Genomic DNA, 26,938 nt, shown 5'->3' on the forward strand with positions numbered 1-26,938 from the left:
GCAACTCTGTGTTCACTTCACACTCCCTGCGAGATGTGAAGATGGCATATGAGATCCGCTGCTCGCTAGGGCCATACGTGTCTGCAGACACAATCTTGGGGGCAAGAAGTACCACTCATCCTATCCTGTAGAAAATGGTTAGGAAGAGCTCTTAATTTAGTTGTTGAGTCGCCGACAACGGCGACTTCGTAACTCTTAAGCTTAGTTAACACACCTTAACTTTGGCTAGGTTGGTCAGGTGGTGATATATATATTTATATATATATATTTATTACTTCTTAGCCCTCATGGTATGGTCAATATGGTCTAGTCACATTGTGGTCACGCCCCCGTTGACAGATCATCTGGAGTGCACCAGCTTTATAGGTCTCTACCTCGCTGGCAACTCTAGTAAAGCAGAAGCAGACTTGTGTGACAGTAATCACGAAGTCAGCTATGCTAACAGGTGGAACCAAGATGTAAATCATCTGCAGGCATTTGTTTCCCAAAATCCTTCTATTCTGTCCCTTCCCACCTCCAAAGGTGGGATTCAGCTATATATATATCTGACAGGTAAGTTTCATGAACAAAATGATATTGTTATGATACAATAAAGTTTGTTCATACTTACCTGGCAGATATATATAATCAAGTACCCACCCACCTCCCCTCAGGGGACAGTGGAAATAAAAATTATGAATAGAAAATGGGAATGGTTCCTGATACCCGCCTCCCAGCGGCGGGAATGGGTACTAACCACCTGGCCGACCACTGCGTGTGTCGGAAGTTTTTAAAATTCTGTCGGACTTCAGAAAATACAGCTATATATATATCTGCCAGGTAAGTATGAACAAACTTTATTGTATCATAACAATATCATATTTAAATATATCGAAGCAAATACCATGGTATTCGCTTATAGACTGAAGTTAGATACCATCTACTGTGATTTTTTAAGCTTAAATATGCCTGTATAGAATTGCATGGAATTTAGGCGAGTACACACCCCATTCTTTTATGTTTAGGTGTAATTAACCATTAGTGCATCACAGATAGTTTTATACTTTTTAGTGGATTTTGAAACAAAAGTATGTTTTAAAAAAATGTGTGTGTAATTCATGAAAGTCTGCAATTAAATATACATTATATATATTTACTACTGATACATAATTTGTTTTATGACCCCTACTATTATAGTTAGCTACCCAGAGTACTGCTGAGTAATCTTGTGGCGAGTGCAACACTTTTCCAGGGTGCTGAAGTTCCCATCATCTGAAAGAATGATGTTACTTCATGGATTCGGCTTGAAGAAGAAGAGAGTACTTTCAGTTTTCTTCTTGTCTCTCTCACTCCCCTTCTCCATCAACCTATCCCTCATAAACGTGCATGATGTACAGCAGAGGTTCTAAACTTGGGAACTGCACATTCTACATAGAGAATATTCTCTAATTATTCTTTCTTTTGTTTACAGATGCTGACAAGTACCATCTCAAGTGACTACAGTCGTTAAAAAGTCGGGGACCCTGTTCTAAGCCGTCCTATCTTTGACCTTGAATGAACTTTTGTATCAACAGATTTATGTGAACATAGTAAAGCTGGGACAGCCTTATACAACAGTGAATCTGGGACAAACTTATGTTAACTTAGTGAACTTGCAGTTGGACTTTTATTTGTACCTTTCCTGGCTATTGTGTTCACTTTGGATCACATGTTCCAGAATCAAATGTAGCTGGGTTATAAAGACAGTAATAATTAGTATACATTGTGTAACATTTGTATTTTATTCATGTAATATTATGTATGAAAAATAAAAGGTTATGAAGACTTTTATAGTTTGTGCCATTGTAATTTTGAAATGAGTTAATCCAGTGGAGTAATTCATCATGAAAGAAACGAGATCTAGTAGAGACAGTGGTGAAGCAGCAACTGGAACGACAAAGACTGCAGCATTGGAGAAAAAAGCCAACGAAGAAGAAGATTTTGAAACTAACGATGAGACTTCATTAGAAGGAGATGGGAGAATTGCTGTTGATCTTCCAAACAAAAACTTAGTGTTGAAAAAATCGGATGATGAGAATTTAGATAGTGGTGATGATTGTTTTCTTTTAGGTGAAGAAAGTACACATTCACCTGTCATCTCAGGCAAGGCTGATGGGCCAAATGAAGAACATGCAACATCTTCAAGAAGGGGTTTGATGAAAAATCAGCAAGAGGTTAGGAAAGACAATGCAGATATTATTGAAGATGAGGAGGTTTTGAGAATTATTGGAGAATTGGAGAAGGAAGTTGATGCTTTCCCAGAACTGAATGAGGCCAATGAGACAAAGCAGTCAGATGCTGAAAAAACCCCTTTCGTTGAGCCAAAATGTAATATGGAGCCCAGCAAGGACAAAAAGAAGATTGTGATAAGTTTAGAAAATGACAAAGAAGAAAGCTTAGAAAATGACAATGAAGAAAGCATAGAAAAGGACAAAGAAGAAAGCTCAGAAAATGACAAAGAAGAAAAGAAACATTTGCAAGCTAAAGAGGTAAGATTTGTGTAATATTCTGTGATTGTTTTATTGTATGTAGCCTACAGGAGTACGTACAACTTAAATGAAGTGTTTACTCAAATCTGTAAGTTTTTTTGTAACAAAAACAGGAAGTTACTGGAAACATTTTTAAAATGTTTGTAAGATAAAGGACCTCTATTATAGCTATTCATTAATTTGACTAATGATTATTGTCAATATACTAGTAATGTGTTAAATCTTTATTGTTTTTATGAGAATGCAGACCTTTGTATTTTTTATAAGAATATCTTTGTTGCAAGCTGGTGTCATTATGCAAGTTGCTAAAGGTTCTGTGGGTGATCTTGGGCCTCTTCGGGAAGCTTTTGTGAGCTACTTTTTGGAAGCATTTGGCTTTAGTCTGACAATCTTCTGCTGCTGCTCTTATTGCCAATGTGGTCCCTGCTTTGGTGATGGACCCCTCTGCTGCTGCTGCCTCTGTTTCTGTTCCTGTTGCTCAATGATTGAACACTGGTTATATACCTGTTCACTAGACAGCTAAACAGGAAGCCCCAGTGTATCACTCTTCAGACCCAGACCCATGAACTGTACTGGAGAATGCATTTCTCATCTTCAGCCTGATATCGGATGATCAGCCAAGTTTCATAGTAGTAACTCGCCAAGTAGTTACATAGTTAATGCATCTACCTTGTGCTGCAACTTTTTTTTAACTTGGTGGTAGCGCTCCTTAAGTTTATTTGTTCACATGTAGGGATAGCCTCGTCCACTACCAGGGAACACAGGAACAACCTGGCAGCCATTGTCCAATTTGTTTCTGCCAGCTGGTGTGTAAACATTACTACATTTTACTGCTGCTTTCTGGGGATTTCCTTTATTTTCATTTGTGTGTGGTGAAGTACAATTGTTTTAATTGTGCTTATGCTAGGCAGTGTTTAGACAGTTTATTTCTTGCTGTTTTGACTAGTTTTCAGTAAATTTCTTAGTATAATGTCTGACTAATAATTCACTACTGTAGTGAGTTAGGCTGCAAGTCTGGGCTCACTAAAGCTTGTATGATCCTCATACGATCAGTGTTAATAGTAGGGGGCAAGAATGTAATGTTGATAAGACCTGTAGTGTGTGATCAGCTTGAGAGACTAAACAGTGGGAGGTACTTAAATCTCATTTAGATAATTTAGAGAGAGAGAGATAGGAAAGCAGCCTCTAGAGCTGAAAAATTCCCTCATAATTTAGACTACACCAAAAGCTAGTTTAGAGGGTAGCTCTGTTACTCTCTCTTCTACTACGTTTACTGCTATTTCTCCTACTCCCTGCCCTCCTACTGTACAACCTTCTCCCTCGCCTGGCTCCCATGCTTCTGATCCTAATGCCGTCGCTGGTCTCGAGTCTAGATTTGATAAAAAGTACTGTTGTTGATTGGGGGCTTCTCTTAAAGTGATTATGGAGACAGTCATTGCGGAGAAAGTGCAAGTGGAGGAGGTGATTATCTGTCCCATCGCTTCTCCTAGACCAAGGTCCCTGTCCTGCTCTCCCAAACCTGGGAAAAGCCATACCAAAAGTTCAAGGGATGCTGATGGGGTTTGCCCACTGGTAGTTTTCCTCTCAGCCATACCTGTTGCCCACTCCCAGGTGTCAGCAGACACCCACTGAAAGGGCTTGTTCAAGGAGATACATCCATTGTCCTCCAGTTCTTCATGCAACTACGCCGTGGACAAGCGCCCTTTTGAAACCATGGTTGGTGTCTAGACCCTCTACCTGTCAAGTGGCATAAACAGACTCCGAGCAGTCTCAAACCATCTTGTAGGACCTCCTTAGACGATTCTGTTCCTGCTCCTCTACATCAGCACCCACCTGTGTCTCCCTGGAACAGTCCAGAGACCCTTCTCGCCTGAGCTGAGTGCCTGGTACCTGCGCCCTTTTTTTGTCCTCACCTAGGTCTTGGTCTCCTATGCCTTCTCCAGTTAGGCTTCAGCACAGTCCCCTTTGCCTTTGGACCCTGATGAACCTACTCTGGTTCCAATTAAACAATAGTTAATTGGATTATGGACTTAAGAAAGCTTCTTTTGCTCCTGAACCTGCTCAGGATGACCAGCTGTCTCCTATTTAAGAAGAAGAGATTGACCTAGAACCTGGTTCTCATTTAGCAGACCAAGAACCTGCTTCTCCTTTGGCATATGCTTCCAATAATAATGACTGTTTGCTGACTTTTACATTTCTTAATTAAGATAGAGGGACAGTTATCCCCTGGAAATTTTCTCAAGTAAGTTTCCATACATAGTATTTTGAATTGGGGCATAGGATCTTGTCAGGCTGCCTTTATGCATAGGAGTTTACAGGAAGACTTACTCTCCCCATGTCTTGTGTGCAGCTATAAAGCAATTTCCTCGTGATTAGAATAACACCCCTTCAAGTTCCACGGAACAACTTCTCCCACCCTAGAATTAAGTCTCCTGCACAAAAGTCAAAGGTTGGCATTCTCAGGGAAAATAATCACATTTTCAAAAGTTAAAATTTTTTACTAGGTTCACACAAAGCTAAAATCCTTTATTTAGGATGAATTTTACCTACTATTAAAGTTAGCTTATATCTCCATGTGATAGGTAATTTGGCATTCAAACATGAATGACTGCCTAGTACAGTACGTACACCTGTTCTCCACCAGGTGTGTTTCAAATGTTTTAACGCTTGTCAGAATTCTCTTTGCCACCATAGTTGGTATGTCATGGTTTTTTGCTGCTATCATGGTATACTGTACGTACATTTATTTTTCCTAGGATGCCTCCACTGGAATCAAAGGTCAGCAAGTCAGCTTTTATATGAATGATTTGTCAAGATTTTGGATAATGAGCTATAGTGTTTTCATTGGCTTTTGAGGATATACATACATATACTATATATATATATATATATATATATATATATATATATATATATATATATATATCTATAGATATAGATATATCTATAGTATATATCTATAGATATATATATCTATAGATATATGTATATCTATATATATGTATATCTATATATATAATATATATATTTATTTTTTTTATAAAAATAATATATTAATATATAGATATATATAATACATATATAGAATATACCTATATATATCTATATATCTATATATATATTATATATATATATTATTATCTATATATATAGATATATATATATATATATGTATAACGTATATATATGTATATCTATATACTTATATATATATGTAATATCTATTATATATATTAATAATATAAAAATATATAATATATATATAATATATATATGTATATATATATCTTATATATATTCTATTATCTTATATCTATTATATATAAATATATAATATTCTATATATATATTATATATCTATATCTATATATATATATATATTATATAATATATTATATCTATATATATATATATAATAATATATATGTCTATCTATATCTATATCTCTATATATATATATTTTTCTATATATATAATATATTATTATATATATATCTATATATATTATATAATATTATATTATAATATATATATATAGTATATATTATAATATATATATATCTATTTGTAATATCTATATATATTCATATCTTATATAATTATTATATATTATATATATATCTCTATATATATATATATATTAAGTATATCTATAATATATAATATATATATATATATATATATAATACTATATTATATATTATATATATATATATATATATAATTATTATATATCTATAATATATATATATATATATATAGATATATATAGATATATATTATGTATATCTAGATATATATATTATATATATATACTTATATAATATATATAATATTATCTATATATACAGATATATATACATACATATATCTATATATCCATATTATATATATATCTTATATATATATATATATATATATATATATACATATATAGAATATATAGTATACATACATATATATATCTATATATATATATATAGATATAGATAGACATATATATATCTATCTATATAATATTATATATATATCTAGAGATACATACATATATATATATATATATATATATATTATAGATATATATAACATACATATATATATATATATATATATATATATATATATATATGTGTGTGTGTGTGTGTGTGTGTGTATACACACGTGTGTGTGTACACAGGCTAGTCGCTTGGAGCCAACAGCAAAGCCATCAGACAAAATCAGCAATAGGTAGCATCAGTACTTGAATGGAGTTCAGTTGCCTAAGAAGCCACAGCAGGCATAGTACCAAAATGGCCAACAACATGCAGGAAACTTTTTAGCACTCAATCACATATAGCTGAGTGGTTGTAAGGTTAAATATGGCGTATCAAAGAGAGAGAGAGGGATTCTGCAAATACATATACTATTAACACTTACTATTTAGAATCCATGGAAAGTCACTAACCACATTTCCAGAATAGTGAGTGGACAATACATAATGCATTCAAGTGCTCCCTTGATTTTACGAGTTTAACATGTTTAACTAATTTAACTGCATTTTTAACTATTTTGCAGATTTTTTCTATTGACCAGATCTTAAATTATTACTAATTTACTTTTTCTTTGTAGAGCAACACTTTATCCACAAAATACTGTATTTTTTTATATTGTGAATATGACTAAAAAATGCTTTTTATGATAAAAATTATTTACAGCATACTTAGTATAATGTAGTTGTGCACATATGAAGCTCATTCCAGGTTTGGCCCCATACTGAGCATAATAGGTATCTGATTCTCTCTCTCTCCTCTCTCTCTCTCTCTCTGCTCTCACTCTCTCTTTCCTTCTCTCTCTTCTCTTTCTTCTCCTCTACTCTCTCTCTCTCTCTCCCCCTCCCTCTCTCTCTCCTGCTGCTCCTCTCTCCTCTCTCTCTCTCTCTCTCTCAGCTGTATGAAGAGTCCATCATGTGGGACCTTGTTATTTTGAGTGTTATTCGGTAATGTAAGATGTATATGAAATTATATTACTCTAATAAAGATATTTATAAAGCATATTGCACAATATTTAGAATATTCACTAATTATTTTCTTTTTATGTTCCATTAAAAACCGACCAGAAAATAAAATGAAAATAATTAGCAAATATTTAGATCAAGTACAAAATGCTTCTTCATTAAAATTTACAGTAACATCATTTATTACGCACACACACACACACGAGTTGTATACACCTATTATGCTCACTCTGGGGCCCAACCTAACTTGGTATGCTTAATAGATACGTACATAACTACATTATAAGTAGGTTGTAAATAATTATAAAAATCAGTATTTAGTCTATTACACAATATGAAAAAAATACAGTAATTAGTGATAATTTTAAAAGGATTAATACTTCAGTACTATGAGAGAAGACAGCTTATGTATACAGTACAGGGATGTCTTGATTAGTTGTCAGATGTTTTGTCATCAGATGTTTTGTTGGACAGATTTATTTAATTTGTTTTTAAGATTTATTTAATTTTTATTAAACATTTTGTAGATATTTTGCCCTCTACATTAATATTAATATTTTAGAATAAGTAAATCATTGTTGTAAGCATTTTAGTGGGCGTATATACCCAAGAGTACAGTAATAGTTGTAATAGGGTACTAATCTAAGATGTCTTAGGATGTTTTGGGATGATACTTTGGGGATTGGGGATTCAGAAAGAACAAAACTACCTACAGAGTGGCTATTACTACCACAAGTTCGACAGTTGCTGTGGGTCGATTCATCGTCTGATATTGCATTGCATACAGAGATGGCGGGAAGAATTCTGATTCGTACCTAAAGACGCCACCTGTTGGGAAATGGGTGAATACCAAGACAGTCCTATTGGGCAGCAAAGTGTAATTTTTTTTTTTTTTTTTTAAATGCCGATCACACCTTAATGGCAGAGATGTAACCTAACTTTAACAGTAGGTAACATTCATTCTAAATAATCATCTTTTTCATTTTTAACTTTTTTTTTTAACTTTGAACTGTGCAGGACTTTTCAAAAGGTGCATGCAGTGATAAAGAAAAGTTAGAGGTTTTTATTGGAAAACATAATTTAGTTTTAATAAAGAATTAAAAATTTTTAGTTTGTCTGAAACCTTCTGATATTGAGTAATCACATACTCATTCTTCAAATATTTACCATCATGTGATATATCGGCCCTTATGCACTTATTCCTGGGATGACTTTTCAATACTTTATTTGAAATTAGACAAAAATTTTGATATTCCTAACATTTTCCAGCTGGTAACTATGTATTTTGTTTAAAGCATGCTACAAAGTAACTTGAGAAATGTACTATTCACTTAGCATGAAATAAATTTAAGAAGGCTTAGCCACCTACTGTATTTTCTCATGTCATAACAGATGGACTGAGAAATGTTATAAAAACATTTGTCATCCAGTTATAACCCTTACAGCCTTGTTAATACCTGTTTGCTAATGTTTTGGAGTACTTTTCATTTCATTTTTTTAAGATAAAATGGTTTTAGGAGGCTTGTTTTCATATACCATATGGAAGATGGCATTTTATAAATATTATCTTCAAATTAAGAGGATGAAAATGTGGATGTGTTAGAGAACAATGGATTATTATAACCTTTTAAAATGAGATGTAATTTGGTGATCGATGTACATTCATGTTTCCTGTACAATTTTTAAGACATTAGGTTGAAGCATTCAGATATGTAGCATAGTCTAAAGCTTTGGAGTGTACAGTATATGCCAAAATGTGGATGATAACTTAAACTTATAACATCTGAACCGTTGTGTGTTCAAGGTTATATTCAAGTTTGAGGATCTAGTTAAAAAGACCTTTTATTTGTTTGGTGTATAAATATGCTACTGAATATGTTAGACAGTTTAAACAAGCCTGCATGTTTTTCTTTTTCTGGGAACCTCCGGTGCAACATTTTGTATAAACCCTTAAAGGTTTGGTTAATTGTTGAAGGGGCCTCTGGCAATGACAGTAGACATATTAAAGCCCCCAGGTTCAAAATAGATTGTATTAACATATTTTCAAATGCATTGTGCAGACATGAGTTAAGATTGATTATATGATATATTAATTTTGACAAAATTTTGTATATGAAAGTGGAATTACATTAATTTTGACAGAATTTTGTATATGAAAGTGGAATTTCCCCCTTGTAATCTTTTGCCTTTTGTTTCTACTTTTGCAGGTTGGAGGGCTAGTAAATCATGGACCTTACAGTCGTATTTTGTTTGTTGGAGATTCCCGCCTGCAGTCACTTGAGGGTTTTTGGCCAGAATATCCATTTATCAAACCCCAGTTTCTTGTTGAACCCAACTTAAAACTTGAAGAGCTTAAAGATTTCATCCTTTCACGTACTGAGCTTCCACACCTGGAAAATGGAACAGTGTTGGTTTGTAATGTGGGTCTTCATGACATCATCGAATTGGTAGATTATAGTGAATGTGCTTCATTCGAGAATCATCAGCCTTTGAAGATCATGACTCTTTCGGCAAAAGCAGTTGAAGATATAATCGAGACAGTATTATTTCGTTTTAGTCAAATTTATGAGGAACTCGAAGCCATTTTAGATAGCAAATCAGTTATTTGTTTTTCAGCCGTTATTCCCTGTGACCCTATAATGCATTTTGTTGTGCAGTCAACAAATCACCATCCAAAAGGACATGCCAGCATGGGCTCAATGCTTCGGGAAAACTTAAATGCGTTGAGATCTGAGGTCAAGAATATTTGCATAAGGGTCAATAAACATTTGGAAAAACTTAGCCCCATGCCACCTATGTGGAATATTATGAAGGCGTACCACCTAGATCGTAAAATTGTTGGTCAAGTTTTTGTAGATGGCATTAACATATCATCAGAGACATCTCGTTTATTAGCTTCCAGACTGAACAGATTTCTTGTAGAGATGTTTTATGGAGTAGAGATAAATAGTAAATTTGTTGGGTTTAACAGAGATCAAAAAGTTATCTTGGTAGGGGATTCACGATTGATGCTGTTGCAAGAGATGTGGCATGGTGAAAAGCCGCAATTTTATTGTGAACCAAACCTTGGCTTTTACAATTTTAGTAAGTTTATAAATGAAAAACTAGTGGATCTAAAACACAAGATTGTGGTTGTATGTCTTGGACTGAATGACCTGATCCAATTTGTTGACAATGAATCGTGCCTCGAAGAAAACCATGAACCGTGCCAGGTTGCTTTGTCCGTATGTGATAAATACAGTAGCACAGATGAGTACTTTAAAAAAATCCAAGAGAATTTCAAAAGCTCTCTCACTTTGTTTTGCACAAAGAACCCTGTCATGATGTTTTTTGCAACCGTATATCCCATTCATATAGATAATTACATGAATTCACAAGTGAAAATTCACAAGGAAAAGACAGGTCATGTCATCACCCCACCTCAAAATAAATCAGAAATTAATGCAAAGTTAAATGAATTGGTGTATAAGTTGAATTCACTCATGAAAGAAGTGTGCTATGAACATGGTTTGCCATTATGGGATATGTTTCATGTTGTTTGTAGAGGATATGAAGCTTCAACTCTGAGCTCAGACGTTTTGGATATGTTCCATAATGTTCGTAGAGGATATGAAGCCTCGACTCAGAGCCCAGATGTTTTAAAAGATGGTATTTATCCAAGCGAAAGAACAGCTGAGGAACTTAATCGTTCCTTCTTTTCCTTTGTTAAAGACAAGTTATTACAAGAATTTGCTGAAAATGTGGAAGAGTACAAGTTTCCATGTAGACCATTGCCAACACGTAGTGATTATACCAAGCTTTCCACTGATAACACACAAAGAGGAGTTGAAGCCAAAATTGAAAGTTCCAGCCACTCTTCAGGAGCACTAAAGTAAGTACTACATTGACCTTTTGTAATACATTTCTTGTGAAAATTAAAAAGCACCTACAAATAATATGCAGTATGTCATATTTTACAGTAATGTAGTGTATTGTGTTGTTTTTTAGAATATTTAAATGTTGAGAGGATGTATTGTGTAGCACTCATATCTGTGGGTTTTTAATAAATTCCATGAAAGAATGGGCAATGACCCTTTAATATTGTCTCATAGTGGGTGACAGCTTGCAGTGTATCATGGGTGTTACACACACTTCTTTCCTTTAAATCTTGAACACCCAAGAGGGCTTCAAAGAGAAATCGGCCTGCAGAGGGACATAGGAAAAGGTGATAGTAAATATAGATATGGTAATACGAGTGAGTAGAAAACAAGACTGATATTCTTGAATTCATGGACGATTGTTTGTTATTTTTGTTGAGTGTGCCATGAATGTTCACAGGGTACAGTAAGCATCAGCAGTACAGTTGATAAATGGTTAAGGGGGCCAGCCAGAACCCCTGTATATGGTGGTATAGGGCGAAAAATGCAAAGTCATGAAAAAATTCATGGAGCTTCATATGGCAATTTAGAATACGTATACGAAATATTTCGTCAAAATTCCTCTTACTTTCGTAGTTACAGGGTAATTAGTAAACATAACTCAATAAGCCTAAAACATTCATCCGTACAAGAAAATGCAATATTTCTTCTGTTATCGTAAATTTTGATAATTATTGGCAAAGAAATTGTGAGAAATGGCATCTGTAGAGATTCCGTGGCTCGCATAAGCGAGTATCTGGTGCAATCATGAATCAGTTCGACCATAGACGTCAAGTAGATTACACGTTCGAGTTTCACCTCGTGACTTCGCTTGCTTTTACGTATGTTTATGTATGTTTCGGCAAGAAGTTCATCATGCCAATGAGGAAAAGACAAGGAAAACATCTCGCTAACATACAGACGAAGAAAAATCGCTCAAGTATTATTACAGAATATCATAATATATGCGTACTTAGTGAAGAGAGAGGGGAGGGTTGCCTAGTAACGCCCCCTTCTTGCCTGACAGCTACTACGATCTTTGAGCAAAGAGATCTTCATTTATGATAAATAACATAGTTTTGGTTTTTTAATACCCAAAATGGAATATGAAATTCATAATAATCATGATTTATTAAATTGTTGTCTTTGTAAAAAGAGAGTACACTTTCTAGCTTCACCTTTGACATTCTCTTGCATTTACGTTTGTTTATCTTTGTTTCGGCAAGAATGTCATCATGCCAAAGAGGAAAATACAAGGAAAACATCTCGCTAACATACAGAAGAAAATTCGCTGTAATAAGCAGAGTTAGTGAAGGGGAGAGAGGGGGTTACGGAGGAAGGAGTGCCCCATCTTGCCTCAAGCTGTGCCCCAGGCTACGATATGTGAGCAAAGGGATCATCATTTATGATTAAATTATGATAAATAAAATAGTTTTGGTTTATTAATACACAAAAAAGAAATATACATTCATAATAATCATTATTTATTAACATTGTCTTTATAGAAATACGAAGGAAAACTTTGAACGCCCGTATCTCAAAACTATACTTATTGACCTTCAAAATCTATTTCCTCACTTAGTTTGAAGCTATATCATTGGAATTGGTATATAACTCAGAAAGACATTATAGAACAATCAAATAGAGCCCTTTTTTCCAATTTTGTTTCGTCTTTTTTTTAATAAATAAATCTCGTGATTTATAGGGTTTATTTTTTACCATATTGAAAAATTCATATCTAGCAAAAAAATGACTTTTAGAAAAAAAAACTCTCCATTTGATTGGAGGCTGACATCGGGTCTATATATGGTAGTAATCCCAGGTCTTAATATTAAATATCAAGGGAGGAGATAGAATTTGAAAATGGTTATTTTCGGGATAAATTGCCCTGGCGTCACAAAACCGAAGGTCAGAGGCGAAAATCATATGCGGTTTGGAGATTCATACCACCTTATTAAGTGGTATGAATGTCAAAGACCTGTCGTTAAAAAACGGCATTAGCCGGCCGGCCCCCTTAAAGAAATACACTGCATGTGCCGGTGATATGCTGATTCGGTGTATAAGACTAACCCCTATTTTTTATGTAAAAATGTTGATTTAGAAGCAGGCTTGGAGTAATTGTAATTGAAATGTGATTAATTACTCATTTTTAAGGTAATTGTAATTCTTTATTTCTATTTAATGGTAATTGTAACTGCAATTGAATTTTTCAAATAATAAAATAACTTACTTTAATTGTAATTGAGTCATGTTATTTTTAAGGGAGCAAAATACAAGACATTTAAAAGATTACAGGTGGTCCCCGGTCATTGGCAGAGGTTACGTTCCTGGCCGGGAGCCATAAAGTGAAAATTACCATTAAGTGAAACATGAAAGTCTAAGGAAGTAGAACATACTTATGGCACTCTTATGGCGCCGATAAATGGTTATCAGCGCCATAAGTATGTTTTACTCCCTTAGATTTTCATGGCGAATTTTGCCTTATGGTGCCCCCAATAACCACTATGGCACACCACAGCAGACAGGTGGCTGATGGTGCCAATAATTGAATGTTGCGCCATAAGAAACCTTATTTTTTAATGAATATTTTTGAAAACCGCCATAAAAACGTAGTGCCATAGAGCGAAGCAGCCGATAACCGGCGACCACCTGTATTGAAATTATGCAAGTCTTGATTCCTACTTAAAACAATGAGACGAGACAGTTCAGGAGAGTTGTTCAGACTGGTAAAAAATATTTCATTTTATTGCAGTGTCTTACCAAACAATTATACAGCTGTAGGTTCCCTACGAATGGCAGACAATAGATTCAAAACTTCCGTGGTGGCGCCGCCATTGCTGATGTGGGTGACGTCATCTCCCTCCGCTCGAGGGAGCTACAAGTATAACTGCCCATGTAACATCAATTCGTTCTCTGCCGGCTTTGGTGAACATCGTTGGTCAGTGCAGACTTTTCTTCATTTGTTGGGAAGTATATCTCTCCAATATCGGTGAAGTATTCATCTTCGTGGTTGTGGGATTGAAGCTAGTTAGCTGAATTTCTTTTCTTTAATTTTGTGGCTGTACCATCATGTCGGACTCTAGTCCTTCAGTAGTTAAGTTTTGCGCCGGAGGGTGCAAAACTAGGTTAGTTAAATCAATTTATGATTCACACAATAAGTGCATTAAGTGTAGGGGTTGTGATTGCTCTTGAGAGTCTATTTGTGATGAATGCAAGGATTGGAGTGAACAACAGTGGAAAGTTTTTGTTTCTCACTCGCGGAAGGTAATTAAGGATAGGAAGAGGAAGGCGGCTCTCAGAGCTGAAAGGAAGACTAGTATAGCTTCTTCTGCTTCTTCTATTGAAGCACCTGCTCCTATTCCTTCTCCTTTTCATCTTATTATGTCTCCGAGTTTGAGTCCTCCTACTCCTGCACCTGTAACTCCCTTGCCATCTTCCCGTGGAGTTTCTCCTGACACCATTGCCAGCCTCGAGTCTAAATTTGAAAAGAAATTTGATGCATTAGCTAATACAGCGCCTCAGTGGCATGGTTGGTATGGTGTTTGCTTCCCACCTCGGTGGTCATGGGTTTGATTCTCGGCCATTCCATTGAGGAGTGAGAGGTGTGTATTTCTGGGCTCAGCCCGTGTCGCTACGTGAAATGTCCCTTTAGCACACATTTCTAAGGTAAATTAATGCTAACATACCAGAGAAAAAGCTAAAATGGAAATGCCAGAATATTCTGGCTCTCTCACCTTATATATAAAGGTGTCGGTATGGTTTCTGGGGCGAGTGAAACCACTACCATGGGTCTCTTGCCATTTAGATTCATCCTTCTTCGAAATCCCTCTTCCAGAGAGGGGCCGATCCAAGGCCCACTCCCAGCTGCAACTACTACTAGCGCTTCTGACGGTACCACCAGCGCCTCTAACAGCATCCTTTTCGTTAGCACCACTCAGACCGCACATGTTTTTTCTTGCTCTGTGTTTTGTGCTCGTTTTTGGATTATCTTACATCATGGAACGTCAAGCTATTGCTGCATCCAAGTTAAGTACTGTTATAAGTGTTTCATGTCATTTTAGCCGGGCAAGGGCCCGTTTAACCTTTTTATTTCGGTTATGAAAGACGGCTTCCCAGACAGCTTTGTTACCGAGCTGCCCTGCGCGGCTTGCTCCCACGTGTTTCATTGTTTCGTGTTACTTTTGGTCTCCTATACCGATTGTGCTCGAATGTTTTAGCAGTTCATGTTTTTTACTGTGGTTTTGCATTATTGACGTGTCATTACGATTATTTATGCATTTATCTTAACACGGGGGTTTCCTGGAGTTCTCACGAGCTCGTAGCCTACATCGCTCCTATTAGCTCAGAGTTCATGCATGCATGTTCCTTTGTATTTAGGCTCACTTAGGACATACGTCCTTTCTTTTGGTCCTGAGCCACCCTTGCCACCGCCCTACGTTCCTACGTATCAGCATAGGCCAGCTGCTTTGAGTTGCTAGTCGTCCTCCCTTCTTGGTCGGCCCGACCCAGCTTCTCCAGGACTATTCTTTCTCTTATCCTCGTTTTTCTTCCTTCCCCCCGTGTTTTCGCTAGGATGTTTTTGTATTCATGCCTTTCGAGACGGTTCGAGATGGCCTAGGCCACCTCAGATCGCTTGGTCTGTCTCACCGCGTGGCTCACTCCACGACCGCGACGAGGCCAGGCGATCACCGTGAGCCACCCAGCGTCAGTCCCTCACGCTTCCTCTCCCCTCCAGGGGGGAGATACGCTCGTTCACGTTGTCCCTGGCAACCGATCCGAGCTCCCTCCCTTCTTCCCCCCCTCCACGCGGGGGATACGGGAGTTAGTAGGGGGACATGCGACGCTGGCTCGGCTCGCACCGCTCTCATCATACAGTACTGGGGGGGTTCCCTGCTCGACCGAGCCTAGGCTGGCCACCAGGCTCGGCTGCGCTCGGATCTCCTCGGTTCTCGAGCCGAGCTCTCTCTTACCCCGAGTCACCATCCTTCCCGCTCCGGCACCGCCAGGCCCCAAGGTTAGTGACTGTAGAGAAGCTCTGCCATCTGTTTTTACCTTTTGCTTGTTTACGTTTGTTATTTACATCCTTTATGTTAGCCTAAGTCGGCGGAGACCTCGCTCACCACCCGGGTTCACCACCTACTTATTCTGATGTTAAGTTTTACGGCGGAGTCATCCTCCCCGCCACTAATTGCTAGTCCCCCCTGCTCCTCACCGCCGTCCTAGTACTCCTCGCTCCGGCGTATAGATTAGGTACTACTGTCTCGGTTGTATTTTCGTCCTCCGGCAACGCCGGGTACACACTGATTAAAGTTTTACCAACTCTATCGGACACTCACCACGTTACACGGCAGAAGAGCAGGTAGAGACCAAGCCTTGATATTGTCTATTAACTCCGATGCACTCAGGTGTTATGATATATTACTTCATGGACTTAGTCCAGTAAGTCAGTGTTGATACTCCTGTATCATGTCACTTACAGGCTACCCACTGCCAGGAGTCTGGCTGCAACGCTGTTCTCCAGGACCCCTGTGGGCACGAGGTTGCCGGACCCACGCTACCTGTGCCATCCGCTTCGGTGATCTGGCAGTCTGGCACCACGAGAGCTGCACTATCTGCTATGAGCTGGTGGATCAGGTCTCCTCCGGAGTAAGTACATCTCCGGATACTAAACCTTGTCACATATAAATTATTGGCCTATGTTATTTTTTAGTGATATATCATTCACTGTACGTAATTTAAGTTAATCTTAAGTAGTCTTAAGTATTAATTCTGACCCTCTCTTTCAGGGTGCTCAAGCGGTCAGGGACGCCGCCCAAACCACTCTGAAGGCCTGGGTTGGCGGGTTTGGTCGGAACGTGATGAAGGGGCAGCCTTATATCTTAGACAAGAAGATGGCTGCTCTCATCTTCCCCGGCGGTAAACCGACCTCCTATGTCGACCCGGAGGCGGCGGCCCCTTTCATCGCCACCATTCAAGAGCAGGTGGCTTTAGCTGCGGAGGAACCTGGTAACCAAGAAGTCCTGGAAGAAGTAGCAGCTCTCAACCTCGACCTCGAGCCCATGACAGTAGACGCCGCAGGTAGGAGTGTAAGTGAGGCAGGTTTGGTAGGGGCTCAAGGTCTTCCCTTGAGTCAGTCTAGATCTTCTTCTCCCACTGCTGCTGCTTCTTCTTTCCAGGGATTCACCGGGGATGGGCAGTCGGTCAGACCGAAGTCCACCCAGGCGATCCCTAAGGTTAAAGGGAAGGGCGAAACCAAGACGCTTCACAAGACTCTGTCAATGAAGTCTAGTTCGAGTGGCTCTCACAAAACTCCGGCTCACCACCCTGGAGGAGAGAAGCCTAGAACTTCTTCTTATTCCAAGGGCTCCAGAAGTAAGTCTTCTAAGGACAAGGCTCAGCTCCTACCCGACCCTGAGCCTTCGACTTTGACTTTGACAGGAGCCCGTCCTAGGACCCCCATGGAGAAGCTGGAACCCACTCCGTTCGACACAGACTCATTTACTGCAAATATTATGCAGCAAATGGGTAGTCTGGTCGGGAGTCGGGAACTTGTTCAAAACAAGTTCCAGGAGATGTTTACCCAGATCTCATCTTCTTTGAAGGAGTCAGGCCAGTCAATCCGAGCTATTTCGGAGAGACTGGTCACTCAGGAGAACCTCATCGCAGGTCTCCGTGAGAACCCCGTGACAGGTCTTGCACAGTCCGGCATGGCAGCCCAAACTAAGCCGGACTATAATACTCTCCCTCCTTACACGGTGAGTAATCCCTGGAGGATTTCGTTGTACGCTCCCTTCAAGGACGGGATGCTGACGTTGGGGGACTGTGGAACTCGAGGGCTTGAGGACTTCGAGTTTCATCCAGCAGATTTGCAACCCCCCTTCATCGGTTATGCTCGCCTTACGGAGGCGGCCATAAGGAGAGAGGACAAGATCCCAAAGGAGACAGTTATCCTCTCCCGGGATCAAGCCCAACGCGATTGGCCTAGGAGCCTGGAAGATTGGGACTGTATAAACACCAGGGTCCAAGCGTTTAAAAGCGCTTTCACAATGTTCGTAGTGGACAGAGAAACGCCCATCCCGTTCGCTACGAAGGTAACGGAGCTGACGATGCAGGCCGCGATGAGAGACGAGCCAATGCTGCAGCTCTGGGAAACGAAGCCTACATCGCTCCTTCCTTCTCCCCGGAATGGAAGATCTATGGTTGGATCTCCCGGCCACCTTTTCGGTCGGGAAACTAAAACCAGACTGCACCATCACGCAATTTAGTGAGAGGCTACCCAGACTTCCGGACAGCCTCATCCAGGCTGAATTTGACGCCCGAATGAGGCTGTCCAGGTCCCTCAATACACTTGTTATGACAGAGGTATTATCTCTGATGTACGGAGATGAACCTCTGTTTAAAATCATAGCCAAATCACAATTGCATTCAATGCAATGTGATTTATATGAGTTTATTGTAGCAAGGTGTAATTGTCGGAAACATGTCCTGCAGGAAGCCACCATCCGGCATGAGCCCAATAAGTTACTGGCTGCTCCGATCTGGGGTGCTGATCTGTTCCCATAGTCGGTGGTGAACTCGGTTCACTGTGAGGCTACCAGACTCAACCAGTCTGAAAGTTCGCTGGGGATTATCCAGTAAGAGGAAATCTGAGTCGGCCTCTTCAACCAAGAAATCAAAGAAGCCTAGGAAATTCCAGCCTTTCCAGGCTCCCCAGCAACAGACAGTGATGCAGGCGGTTCCGGTATCTCAGGTACCGCAACTATCTACGTCAAAGTTACAGCCTCAACAACAGTTTCTGCTGGTGGCGCAGCCTCAAAACCAAGCTTCCACCTCTTACGCTGTCTCCCCGGCCTTCAACCCAGTATTTAAAGGTCAGTCCTTTCAACCTTTCAACAGGTTCGGCAGGGGTAGCAGAGCTAGAGGTGCCTTTCGTCAGAGAGGCGGCGGAAGAGCATCCAGCCGAGGTAAACACTTACGAGGAGGGCGCGGGACACGCCCTTCCCCGAACCAGTGAGAACCCTCAGGTAGGAGGGAGACTGTTCCTCTTTCGACACAGATGGAGGTTCAGCAACTGGGCACAGAGCATTGTGTCCAAAGGACTAGGATGGAGCTGGATTAAAGGTCCTCCTCCATCCAAAATCTTCCATCAACAGCCAACAGCGGAATTGATAGAGTACGCCCAAGAACTCCTTCAGAGAGGAGTAGTGTCAAGAGTCAAGCACTTAAAGTTTCAAGGTCGCTTGTTCAGCGTGCCAAAGAAAGGCTCAAACAAACGAAGAATAATTCTAGACTTGTCCCGTCTAAGCTTATTCATTCGTTGCGACAAGTTCAGAATGCTGACTATCTCGCAGGTGCGGACCTTACTACCCCGTGGGGCCATCTCCACCTCTATCGATCTTACAGATGCATACTATCATGTTCAAGTAGCAAGACACTTCTGCCCGTTCCTAGGTTTCAGGCTAGGGAACCAGGCATTCTCCTTCAAGGTAATGCCTTTCAGGCTCAATGTGGCCCCCAGAATTTTCACAAAATTGGCGGAGACAGTGGTTCAAGAACTCAGGTCTCAGGGAATAATGCTAGTTGCGTATCTGGACGATTGGCTCGTTTGGGCCACAAGCATCGAGGAATGCCACAAAGCAACGTTCAAAGTAATCCAGTTTCTGGAACACTTAGGATTCCAGATAAACAAGACCAAGTCCCGGTTGACACCGGAGTCTCGCTTTCAGTGGTTGGGCATTCAGTGGGACTTGAACTCACACACACTTTCAATTCTGTCGTTGAAGAGGAGAGAAATAGCCAAAGTAACCAGACAATTTCTCAAGTGCAAGCAAACGTCTCGAAGGAGCCAGGAGAGGATCCTGGGCTCTCTACAATTTGCTTCAGTAACGGACGTTCTGCTAAAAGCAAAGCTCAAAGACATAAACCGCGTCTGGCGCTCAAGAGCAAACAACAGATCCTGGGACAAACTATCCACTATCCTGGCGATCTTATGCAAACGCCTCCGCCCCTGGACGGAGGTCAAGAATTTGTTGAAGTCAATTCTTCTTCAGTTCCCTCCGCAGGCATTAGTTATCCACAAAGATGTATCACTAAGCGGCTGGGGAGGGTACTCTCAGTACAAGAAGGTACAAGGAACCTGGTCCCTTCCATTCCGCCAGCTCTATATCAACGTATTGGAAGCTATGGCAGTGTTCCTCACCCTGAAAAAACTTCACCCAGCCAAGAAATCTCACATCAAGCTGGTGTTAGACAGTGCAGTAGTAGTACACTGCATCAACAGGGGAGGCTCCAAGTCAAGCCATGTGAACCATGTCATGATAGCCATATTTTCACTGGCAGCCAAGTACAAATGGCACCTGTCCGCCACACACCTAGCGGGAGTAAGGAACGTGATAGCGGATGCGCTATCTCGCTCAGTCCCACTAGAATCGGAGGGGTCCCTGGACAAGCAGTCATTCAATTGGATCTGTCAGCAAGTCCCTGGACTTCAGGTGGATCTCTTCGCCACGGAGTCGAATCACAAACTCCCTTGCTACATGGCTCCCAACCTGGACCCTCTGGCTTATGCCACAGACGCCATGGCTATAGACTGGAATCAATGGAAGAAGATTTACATCTTTCCTCCAGTGAATCCTTCTTTTGAAGGTTCTGAACATACTCAGAACGTTCAAGGGCCGCATTGCTCTAATAGCCCCCAATTGGCCCAAGAGCAATTGGTTCCCACTACTATTGGAGTTGGGACTCCGACCTCAACGGATTTCCAATCCCAGATTATCCCAACTAGTACAAACAAAGACTGTACGCTTCCTCAGGAATTCAGAAAACCCTAACTTTATGGACTTCATGAAGTTTGCGGCAAAAAGGGATGCCAACATTGATCCTCAAAACATCCTATTCATAGAATCGGATAAACGAGAGTCAACCCTTCGTCAGTATGACTCAGCAGTTAAAAAACTAGCTATTTTTCCGAGGAAGTCTGAATCTCAAACCATGACAACCAATCTAGCCATCTCCTTTTTTAGATCACTATTTGAAAAAGGTTTAGCAGCTAGTACTATCACTACTACTAAATCGGCACTAAAGAAAATCTTCCAGTTTGGTTTCAAAATAGATCTAACAGACTCTTATTTTTCATCTATCCCTAGAGCCTGTGCTAGACTCGGGCCATCAGAGAGGCCTAAGTGTGTGTCATGGTTCTTAAATGATGTTCTCAAACTGGCCTCAGACACTGATAATGATTCATGTGACTTTTTACCCCTCCTGAGGAAAACATTGTTCCTTTTAAGTCTAGCTTCAGGAGCCAGGGTATCTGAACTGTCGGCTCTATCTAGAGACTCAGGTCATATAGAGTTTCTCCCTTCAGGAGAAGTCTTACTTTCTCCAGATCGTCAATTTTTAGCTAAAAATGAGGACTCACTGGTTAGGTGGGCCCCGTGGAAAATTCTCCCACTTCTTCAGGACCCATCCTTATGTCCAGTTACTGCCCTAAGAGCATAACTTGCTAGAACGGCCTTAAGATCTTCAGGCCCTTTATTTATGAGGGAAAAAGGTGGCACTATTTCCTTAAAAGGAATTAGACAACAAATATTATATTTCATTAAACAAGCCAACCCAGAATCTTTCCCCCAGGTACATGACATTAGGGCAGTAGCTGCCTCAGTTAATTACTTTCAGCATATGAATTTTGATGATCTGAAAAAGTATACAGGCTGGAAATCTCCGACAGTGTTCAAACGTTACTACCTCAAGTCCTTAGAAGCACTTAAATTTCCAGCACAGTTTCACCTGACACTGCTTAAGTAGTAATAAGTCGCTTATATCTAGATCTCCTTTCTACCTGCCTCACTGACATTCTTCCCGTGGCTCTGCCACCATGTAGCCTTTGTCATGCCTTGGATGCCACATATTGTACATAGTTGTGATGTTTCCTTGTTTTTATTTTAGGATTACTCACACAGTCTGTTATGTTGTATTTAGTTTTAAGGGTAATGTTAAGTTACTATGTTTACTATTAAGCCTTCAGTATAATTATTTCTAGTTCATAAGTTGATTATAGATTATACTAATTAACCTTAATTGTTTTTCATTTTTCCTAACAATATGTCATTGTACTCCTTTATTCCAAGCTTGTGGCCAATTCTCTGGTACTATTTCACGTAGCGACACAGGCTGAGCCCAGAAAAGGGATTTTGACGAAGGAAAAATCTATTTCTGGGCAAGGGCCCGTGTCGCCCAGTGAAATCCCACCCTTCTATTATAACCCCACCTTTGGGCCCAAGCTTGGAGGGCTAACTCCAAGGATGCCGTTAGAGGCGCTGGTGGTACCGTCAGAAGCGCTAGTAGTAGTTGTAACTGGGAGTGGGCCTTGGATCGGCCCCTCTCTGGTAGAGGGATTTCGAAGAAGGATGAATCTAAATGGCAAGAGACCCGTGGTAGTGGTTTCACTCACCCCAGAAACCATACCGACACCTTTATATAGAAGGTGAGCGAGCCAGAATATTTTGGCATTTCCATTTTAGCTTTTTCTCTGGTATGTTAGCATTAATTTACCTTAGAAATGTGTGCTAAAGGGACATTTCACTGGGCGACATGGGCCCTTGCCCAGAAATAGATTTTTCCTTTGTCAAAATCCCTTTTTTGGTGATAGAAGCTCACTCTCGACATGTAAAGCCGTTGGTCCCATTGCTGAATAACCACTGGTTCCATGCAACGTAAATATACCATACAAACAAACATTAGCTAATACGGTTATGCAGTTAGGTTTATCTGTAAAGTCTTTCATGGAAAAGAGTGTCAGTGCAGTGCAATCTGAGGGGGTGGCTGTTTGTCCCGATAGTTCTAGACGAAGGTCCCCCACCCTCGGGGAGAAGACATACCGGAGGTCTAAGGGAGACTGTCGGGGTTTGCCCACAGACAGTTGCTTCCTCTGTCGATCCTGTGGTGCGACAGCAGGATTCAACTAAACACCATTGGAAAGGTGTGTTGTTTAGTAATCAGTTATCGGCAGTCGAGTGATTCGTTGCCGGTTAGACGTCATAAGTGGCGTGATTCTTCAGCCTCATGTCTGTTGAAGAGATGTTCGACTGAAGACCGTGTTCTCTCCGTCCCCGGTGAAGAGGAACAGAGAAGTAGACAACCCTTGCCCGTCGTGTAGCATAGCTACATGGACTTCGCCTTGGATTCTCATGACAGCGACAGCCACCTTCGACTTGATTGTGGAACGACCGATTCTGAGTCCGTTGAGATCTTCGACTCGTCAAGCTGTCGAAAGTTTACCTCCAACTTCGCATGCGACAGATAATTCGACTGGTGCGAGCCCTTCGGTGTTGATCGTGTCGAAGTCCACAACCCCAGTTGCTACGACTTCAACTCAAAAAGATGAGAATTTAGATCCTTTACGTTGACAATTGCAGGAGCTAATGAACTGGATGAAAGAAACCAAACAATGTCTGAAGAACAATGAGTAGAATCAAGAACCTTCTCTGTCGCCTATCTCTTCGGATGACGAGGAGGACTTAGAAGCAGACTCTATTCCTCTCTCGTGCTATTCGAAGCTTTTACGCTACCTTCTGGACATGTACCTGGATTACTTCGTAGCAGCCGCTCCCAAGTCGCCTGCTTCCATTTTCCTGATGAGAAGGAAGAATTTCAATCCTCTTCTCCCGAAGCTCGTTCTTTCTAAGGCTGCTAAACGATCGCTTCGTGATATAGAAGACTGGTTGAAGTTCAAGAGAGAGCTCTGGAAAGCAACTTTTGCCTATCGTCCGTCGAAACTTGTTAAGAAGAGGTATAGGTTCTACCTAACCGGAGAAGCCCCCTCCATGGGAGAGAGTGCCTCCTCCCAGGGGGACTTCTCTGGCCTGGAATTGGGCCATTTGGTAAAGAATATCTTCAAGATTTTGGAGATTATGAGCTTCTTGGACTGGATTGATTGGAGCCCTCACTACAAAAATAGAGGACTGCCCTACTCTCCTGGAGGACCTGGCATCATACTGGCTTGGGGTTTTTTCATATGCTGACAAATGAGTTCGGGATGGTTGCGATGAGCTGGCCTCTCTCTTTGCATTTGGGACTCTCAAGAAAAGGCAACTCTGGTGCTCTTTTGTTGCGAGAGGAGTCGCTTCACCTCAGAAGTCTGCCCTTTTGTTTTCTCCTCTCGACAAGAATCATCTGTTCCCCGAAGAAACGGTGGCCAAGACACTTTCTGCACTGGAAAAGAAGTCTACTAATGACTTACTTGCTCAGTCTTCTAAGCGAGTTAAACCCTCGACTGTGACACCTACCACCTCAGAAACACCCTTGCAGAAGAAACCCTTTCGAGGGGGCAGGTCTTTACCGTTCGTCAGGCCTCGATTGAATTTACGACACCCGACCAAGTCCTCGATCAAACCCGACGCTAAATCGTCCAAGTGATCCTTCAATCCTTCATGCTCTGGTAGGGGGCAGACTGAGCCTTTTCTGGGAGGAATGGAGTCACAGAGGGGCAGAGCCCTGGGTGACCCAAGTTCTCCGGTTCGGTTACTCCATTCCTTTCAAAGACACTCCGTCTCTATCCAATGTTCCCATCGCATTGCCCGCCTACTCTCCAGGCTCGGAAAAGTTTGTAGCCTTAATTGAGAAAAAGAGACTCTCGTGCAGAAGGCTGTCATAGAGGAGATAAGTGACAGACCATCCCCAGGGTTTTACAACCATCTGTTCGTAGTCCCCAAGTCATCAAGGGGCTGGAGGCCCGTACTGGATGTAAGTGCACTGAACTTGTTCCTTTAGAAGACCAAGTTCAATATGGAAACGACTCATTCGGCGTTGGAATCCCTTCGCTAAGGGGACTGGATGGTATCCCTGGATATGCAGGGCGCATACTTTCACATCTTAATTCACCAGGACTCCAGGAAATACCTTCGGTTTGTGTTCATGGGCAAGACCTACCAGTTTCAAGCTCTTTGCTTCAGCCTCTCGACAGCACCACAAGTATTTACGCGAGTGCTAACTCCGCTGGGAAAGTGGTTACACCTCCTGAGCATCAAAGCGTCACTCTACCTAGACAACTGGCTTCTCCACTCCTCTTTGGGAAGTCAGTGTTTAAAGGATCTCAAGAGGACTCTGTCATTAACTCAATCGTTAGGTCTTCTTATAAACGAGGAGAAATCTCTGCTAATTCCGACTCCGCATTCTCTATTTAGGGATGACTCTGAACTCTCGAGTTTTTCGGGCTTTTCTTTCACCAAAGAGAGTCCAGTCGTGTCTGGAAGTAGTACTGGACTTCCTGGGCTGCAAGTCCTGTTCTGCCAACCATTGGACCAGTCTGTTAGAACACTAGCTTCTAGCTTTGGTGGAACAGTTTGTCAAACTCGGAAGGCTGCACATGAGGCCCCTACAATTCTTCCAGAAGGCATCATGGTGCAGGAAGACTTAACCGGACTCGACAGTATTCTCGATTTCAGACGAAATCAAGGAGGACTTAGTTTGGTGGCTTTCAAAACCAAGACTGGTAGAGGGTCTTTCGCTTCGTCCGCTCCACCCAACCCTTCAATTCTTTTCAGACGCCTCCGACGCAGGTTGGGGAGCCCTGTTTGGGAAGAACGAAGTATCGGGGGAATAGTCGGAAACTCCACGCTCTCTTCATATCAACGTTGAGGGAGCTATTAGCAGTGTACCTGAGACTTCAGGCGTTCTCTCATCTTGTGACGGGACAGGTGGTAGCAGTTCACGGATACAACTCCATAGCACTTTCCTACATCAGGAAACAAGGAGGAACGTGCTCCTTCGCCCTCTACAACCTTGCAAGAGATCTGCTTTTGTGGGCAGAAAAATTTCAAGTTTCGCTGATCTCTCGATTTGTTGAAGGGAAAATGAACGTGTTGGCGGAAGAACTAAGTCGACGTCACCAAATACTGCCGTTGGAGTGGACTCTCGATGCAAAGGTCGGCCTAGACCTATGGAAACTTTGGGGAAAGCCAATGATAGACCTATTTGTAACTTCGAGGAACAACCGCCTTCCGCTGTTTTGCTCTCCAGTCCTGGACCCTCCTGCATGGTCAGTCGACGCAATGTTACTAGACTGGTCGGGCCTGGAAGCGTATGCCTTTCCCCCGTTCAGCCTAATAAGACAGGTGCTGAACAGTGTCATTTCAGAAAAAAGTTTCTCTGACACTAGTCGCTCCGTTCTGGCTAAGGAAAGAATGGTTCCCAGATCTCCTCGACTAGCTCGTAGATTTCCTCAGTCTTCTTCTGTTAAAGAGATGTCTACTCAGACAACCTCACTTCGCAAGATTCCACCAAGGATTATCCGCCCTGGCACTGACAGAATTCAGACTGTCAGGAGTCTCGTCAGAGCGAATGGTTTTTCGAGACGGGCTGCAGAAGCTATTGCAAACTGCAGAAGAGATTTTTCTAACAGACTATACCATTCTAAATGGGGAGTGTTTCGAAAATGGTGTAAACAAACTAAAGTCTCTGTTCTGAAACATCTGTGAACGAAATAGCGGATTTCCTTCTGTTCTTAAGGGACGTTAAGTGTTTAGCGCTTTCGACTATTAGGGGAT

At 40.7% G+C, this 26,938-nt stretch overlaps 1 protein-coding gene across 1 annotated transcript in view; it reads left to right on the forward strand.

Moving 5' to 3' along the window:
- Window positions 1-26,938, forward strand: part of LOC135213554 (uncharacterized) — a 102,397-nt gene that overhangs the window by 68,280 nt on the left and 7,179 nt on the right. Inside the window, exons 2-3 of the mRNA XM_064247521.1 lie at window positions 1,451-2,507; window positions 9,708-11,371. Coding sequence (XP_064103591.1) covers window positions 1,863-2,507; window positions 9,708-11,371 — 2,309 coding nt within the window. The 5' untranslated portion in view covers window positions 1,451-1,862. The remainder of the gene's footprint in view (window positions 1-1,450; window positions 2,508-9,707; window positions 11,372-26,938) is intronic.

Source organism: Macrobrachium nipponense, chromosome 43, assembly GCF_015104395.2.
Source record: "Macrobrachium nipponense isolate FS-2020 chromosome 43, ASM1510439v2, whole genome shotgun sequence".
NCBI lineage: Eukaryota > Metazoa > Arthropoda > Malacostraca > Decapoda > Palaemonidae > Macrobrachium > Macrobrachium nipponense.